The following is a 6,000-nucleotide window of genomic DNA, read 5'->3' on the forward strand; positions in this document are numbered from 1 at the left end:
TATGTCTTGTGTTCCTTTTTTTCTTTCATTTAATAGGTTACTGATGTGAAAGAGAAGCTGAAACAAGCCAAAAAATTTTGGTCATCTCTCCCTGGCAACATTTGCAATGATGAAAAGATGTCTGTAGGCAGTGTCAATGAGAACGAGTGCTGGAATGGGAGCGCCAAGAGCAGGTTTGGTGATGCTGCTGCCTCTGGTTAACCCTTTCCCTCTCACCCCAGACTTTCCCTATGACCTGATCCCTCTACCTGAGCCCTTTCCTCCTACAGGAGTGATCCCAGTTCACCAAGACAGACTGCTGCCATTATCCCTTTTGTTTTTGTAGATGGAAGAACTGGAATATAACACCAAAGTGTTGTCCAAGCTCTACATGGGAGTTTCTTTTAGAGGAGGGAGCAGAGTGTAGATACCCAAATAGGTCATCTCTCCATGGACTTATGCCCCTTACTAGTTGTTTGTGGAACTGGGGAGATGATCTATACAAAATCCTGTATTGCAGCCACAGAGCAGAGGTGCTTGTGTTGATTGACTGCACTGTTGCCCCAGTGCCCCCAGTTGGTGTTTTCACCAGGAACTGGTTTCTTTGTTGAGCAAAGGCAGGGGTGATGGAGGGTGGAGACCTTCTCCATTGCTGAGGTCAGTGGCACAAGGGGGCCAGTGGTTTCATTTACACTTTTTATGGAAAAAATAGTTACAAAACTCTTCTTTTTTTTTTTTTTCTTTTTTTCTTGTAAGGAAGAAATTGCCAACATATGAGTAAGACAGAGTTTTTCTGTCATATGGTTTATGTAACTGTTTAGCTTTTATTTTGGAAATAAAAGCTTTTTTTTTCCTGTATGCTTACTGAGGAAATAAGCACAATCCAAGATGTTCCATTAAAAAAAACCAAACAAACAGTTGTCTGGGGTTCTAAGTGATAGCAAGTTTTGTGCTTGATAGTTTTGGGCCACAGCACTAAGCAAGACCTCATAACTTGTGCACTGTTTTGTGTGTGCCTAAAACTCTGCCGTACTTTCTAGGGCAATGTTACGGGTGTATGCAGAAATGGCTCTGCCTCCTGAAATCTTGTTTATTAGCAGCTTCTAGGGGCTTTTCTTTGAAGATACCCTCAGTGAGTGCAGGGGCACCAGTATTGAGGAGAGATGAAAACTTGACAGCACTTGGCAAGGAGACAGGGCAGGGTGGATATCCTGTGTGGGTTGGGCAAGAGTGTTTGCTTTACTATTTTCTCCATGACTCCAGTAAAGTCGAAGTTTGGTAGTCTTCCACACTTTGGTCTCAGACTTCTTTGAAACATACAGTATTGATCACAAGTAATAACAAAACCACCTATTATCATCGTCATTGTCACTCTCATGTATAGGAAAGGGTTTGAGCATGCTTTTCAGAGTATGATTACGTCTCACTGCCTGGTGTCCAGGATCAGTAGACTGTGCTAAAAGCTTTTCTCTGTCTTGTGGTACTGATGTTGGCATCATAACTAAGTAATGTTTTCTTCTGTTTAACTGAATCTAGCAAGTCAGGTAATTGAAGGAAAGGGGAATGTGTTCTATCCCTGCTGTATAAGACGATATTCCAAATACCTGTGTCAGGAAATGTGTTCTGTTAGGTTTTGTTGCTCAGTCTCTCTTTTAAACCAGGAGTCTGTGCATGTGCTTGGACCTGAGCATGTACACCTTATGAAGCTGAACATCTTGGCTCTCCCTTTCTCTGATGTGTGGGGCTACAGCATCACAGATGTTTCTCCTGCTGGGGTTATTAGGGAAATTGCATCTCATGTCTGTGTGGTGAGAAGCACACATTCAATATCTCAGCTTGATGGTTAAAGTGCATTACTCAAAGCTAGAATGACAGTCTTGCCTCTAACAGTTACTATAGGTTTCTGTGGGATAACTATGGTCTTGAAGTTTGTGCTCCCAAAAGTGTCATCTAACTGGCATCAAGGCATCTCAGCACCTTGTATTGCTCTGTAGCCTGCAGCGAGCTGATTTATCCTGTTGAACGCCATTATTAATATAAACCCCAGATCTTCTTTTCTTTTCAGTCTGGGGAGAAAATTGTCATTCCCCTGCCCTTGTGTCACAGTGTAAATGAAAATATTGCTTCATTCCACATGCTGCAGAGATTGCAGGGAGGGGAGGTGGGGTAAAGAAGGGCTGTGTGGGGTTTAGCATGTGGAAAGATGCTGTTGGGCTCAGAATATCACCCAGATTTGAAAGCAGGGATGGTATTGCAGAGTTCCCACAGTGTCATCCTTTGGCATGGGACCCTGCTGAGATGCAGCTCAGGTACCAGCAGGAATGGTTTCTTTTCAGGTATGAGTTTGCAGTGACTGGAAATGGCTTAGCAAGTCAAGTGAATAACCCAGAGGTTGAAGTTGACATTACCAAGCCAGACATGGTGATTCGCCGACAAATCATGGCTCTGCGGGTGATGACCAACAAGCTGAAGAATGCCTACAGTGGGAATGATGTCGACTTCATTGACATAAGTATGTTTGCTGTTGTTTGCCTTTTGCTTTTTCTTTTTCCCTTTTTAACTGGATTTCATGCTAACACGGGTAGCTGGTTAGGCTTCAGCTGTGGGTAAGCGTCAGGAGGGTGGGAACCAGCCTCTCTGGCAGGCTGTGTGGGGAGGGGTGTTCCCACAAAGCCATGGAATAGTTTGGTTAGAAGGGACTTTTAAAGGTCATCTAGTCCAACACCCCTGCAATGAGCTGGGACATCATCTACTCCATCAGGCTGCTCAGAGCCCCATCCAACCAGCCTGACCTTGAGTCTCTCCAGTGGTGGGGAACCTACCACCTCTCTGGGCAGCCTGTGCCACAGTGTTTCACCACCCTCATCATAGAACCATTTCTTTCTTATATCAAATCTAAATCTTCTTTCTTTTAGTTTAAAACCATTACCCCTTGTCTTAATGCAACAATCCCAGCTCTCTCAGTCTGTCCTCATAGGAAAAGTGTTCCAGCCTCTGACTATTTCTGTGTCCTTCCCTGGACTCCCTCCAGGAGATCCTTCCTATGCTGGGAACGCCAGAGCTGAATTCAGAATTCCATGTGGGGTCACGAGTGGAGTAAAGGGAGTGAATCCCCTTCCCTGACCTGCTGCTCACATTGCTCTTGGTGCAGCCTAGGATGTGATTGACTTTCTGGGCTGCAACCATCACCCAGATGTGATGAGTGCTCGCAGAAATCACATTAACCAGGGGACCCACACTTACCTCTCATAAACACCAGAACAGCCACACTTTCTCCTTTTCCCCCTGCTGTCTTGTGCTGGCAGCAGAGGAGGACAGCAGGCGTGTTTGTTTCCCCAGGTGAGGAGAGCAGCGGGGAGGAGAGTGGCAGTGGCTGTGAGCTCCAGCAGTGCTCCCCGGAGTTCGAGTTCAACGCCACCGAGGTCACCGGGAGCTCCAACAAGAGTGACAAGACCGTGAACACTTCTGCTGCCACCAGGAGCGGCCTATCACAAGCAGCCTTGCTCCTTAGCATTTTGTTCTTGGCCATGCAAAGACAATGGAGATAATGGAGATAATGGAGATAATGGAGATAATGGAGAATGGAGATATGTGCAGAATAGGGGGAGGGGGAAAAGACTTTTATTATCAAAGGTAGAAGGCACCTGCTTTCACTTTTATACCATCTAGAGACTTCGCTTTTTAAGTTAATGGACAACAGTGTACAGTTTTTACTATGTTGCCACTGGTTTTAAGATACTGATTTATTTTTTTCCCTTGCTATCCTGGGAATAACAGGAATGGGGAGTACCAGTCTATCCCGTTCACCAAGAGTCCATGTTAGAGGTGGATAACAAAAATGTATATACAAGCCTGTAGTTAGCTCTGCATTTGTGTCTTTATCACTTCTTTTCTTTTTTTTTTCTCTTACTGTATTTCTTACAAAAACAAAAACCCCAGGGTCTTCTCTTGGCCTGTAACAAGTATGTGTTTCTGAAATGAGAAGTATCTGTACAGAAGCAGGTTTTATTTATCATGTTATCTTACGAGGAAAAAATAATTGGCCAACAAGCAGAAAATGTTTCATGTAGTCAACTTCCCATTTATCCACATTATGTTAGTTGCCTTATCTGGAGAGAAGTGGAAGTCATTTGTCTTTATTATGTGGTAAAACAGAAGGTGAAGGCAGAACTGGTCATCGTGCCAAGGGCCCCGTTAGCATAGGGCATCCATGCCAGGAGCAGGTTGTGCTTGCTTTACAGGAGCTTTGGTTAAATTGGAAGGGACTACAGAGAATTCCCATTCTGCAGACTCTGAGAAGAGTTGTCATTTGTTCCCCGGGATCCTTGCAATTAGCTGTAACTCCTGTGGGTCAGTTCCCAGTGTGCATCCTCCATGGGAATGAGGCATTAAACTTGTTCAGTTGGAAACAACTTGTTGTCTTGCAGATCCAAATGCCAACGTGTATCTTGTCTGCACGTGTGTTAGGTGAATGCTGTATTGATTTTTTTTTTAATGGTTTTAGTTCTGGTTTTGAGGAATCCTGTGTGGGAGGGCAGGTGGGGAGGGGTTGGATTTGTTTTTGCAAGAGTTTTGTTTCCTCTCTGATGGGGTCAAAAGAGAAGGAGCAGGCACTGTTGCAAGTACATGGAAGCTGAAGCTGGCAGGGCTGAAGATGCCTCATTTTGGGTGTGTTTAGTCTCCTGGGAGCTGATGCCCACCACCTCTAGCTTTTTGGCACTACCTGAGATACCCTCTCTCTACCTGTGCTGTTGAATTTGGAACAGTGTTGTGGGGAACAGCAAATCATGAATAAAAGAAATGTATATTTTTAAGAAAAGAGATGAAATAATTTTTAAAAGGGTTTTAGCAAAAGCAACGTCTTTGAAAGACTCAAAATTATTCTGCACGTCTCTTCCTGCTTTGGATAGCCTTTAGGTCTGGCTGGATGCCTGGATCTGGCCAGGAGAGCAATCCAGAAAAGGTTTGCTCTATTCCACCCTTGTGTCATAAAGGATAATTTTCTATTTTTATATTGAAGCATTAATTACTTCTTAGCTCAGGGTCAGCATTATACTCAACTTTATTTTCACACCAAATTTCTGCAAAGCTATAAAGACAGAGTATTCTTGGCTGATATAAATAATCCTGGAGGCTTAATTTTACTAGAAGTAGCCAGTTATTTATTAAAACATGATGTTAGTAGACTTGGGGATATTCTGCTTAGATTATTTTTCTTTAGAAAATAAATCATGGAACCATAAAATTGAAAAAAAAATTTATGTGTGGGAAAAAATGGATTGTAAATAGCTAAGTTGTCTTGCGAGGAATTGGAAAATGTGCTGATACTTAGAAACTACCTCAGTTCTGAGGAATTTCCTTTCTAGCTTTGAGTGCTATTGCATTTACTTGGTAGAAGTGAATCTGGTCTCCAGTATGTAGCTGAAAGAGTTATCCCTATAGACCTTGTTAGATTGTTTTTAATTTAGAGGGTTGAACTACATCCAGCTGTTTTCTTTCAGCAAAGTTCCCTAACAAAGAGAATTTCTGAATTAAATATTGCTGATGGTTTCCATGACTTTTCCTGATTTGTTTGGTTTCATGGCATTTTCTGATTGCTCTTTAATTATTTAAATGGTTCGAGCCATTTGAATTTTAACCCTGAAATAAACAAACCTTAGATGCACTACCATTGTAAATATATCGCAGTAAGGTCTGACTGGATAACCCTTCTGGCTCATACCCAGCTGGCAGGCCAGCAGAGTTAAATGAAGAAAAAAAGAATAAAAAAAAAATAAAACTTCTTCAGAGCTTTCAGACTGGTGGAACAAAAGCCCTTATGTTCGGAGTGGCTGCCTGCTCCAACATCTCCCTTTCTTGGCATAATTGTTCATATGTAAGAAAGTTGCTTGTAAATTCTCCTGGTTTTGAGCATTTCTGTACGCTTCTGAATTTATATTTAGCCTTTTACAACTAATTGCTCACTTATTGTTATTCCTTAGTTTGGTACAAGCCACCAATGCAAAGACCTCCTGTCATTTT

General features: G+C 42.6%; 1 protein-coding gene across 1 annotated transcript in view; it reads left to right on the top strand.

Moving 5' to 3' along the window:
* LOC136373920 (glypican-4-like) overlaps positions 1-5,541 on the top strand; it is a 67,262-nt gene extending 61,721 nt beyond the window's left edge. The window contains 3 exon segments of the mRNA XM_066338986.1: positions 37-173; positions 2,316-2,491; positions 3,319-5,541. Of these exon segments, the coding sequence (XP_066195083.1) occupies positions 37-173; positions 2,316-2,491; positions 3,319-3,527 (522 nt within the window). The 3' untranslated portion in view covers positions 3,528-5,541.
* Positions 5,542-6,000: the final 459 nt, after the last annotated feature.

The sequence above is a fragment of the Sylvia atricapilla genome, chromosome Z (genome assembly GCF_009819655.1).
Source record: "Sylvia atricapilla isolate bSylAtr1 chromosome Z, bSylAtr1.pri, whole genome shotgun sequence".
Lineage (NCBI taxonomy): Eukaryota > Metazoa > Chordata > Aves > Passeriformes > Sylviidae > Sylvia > Sylvia atricapilla.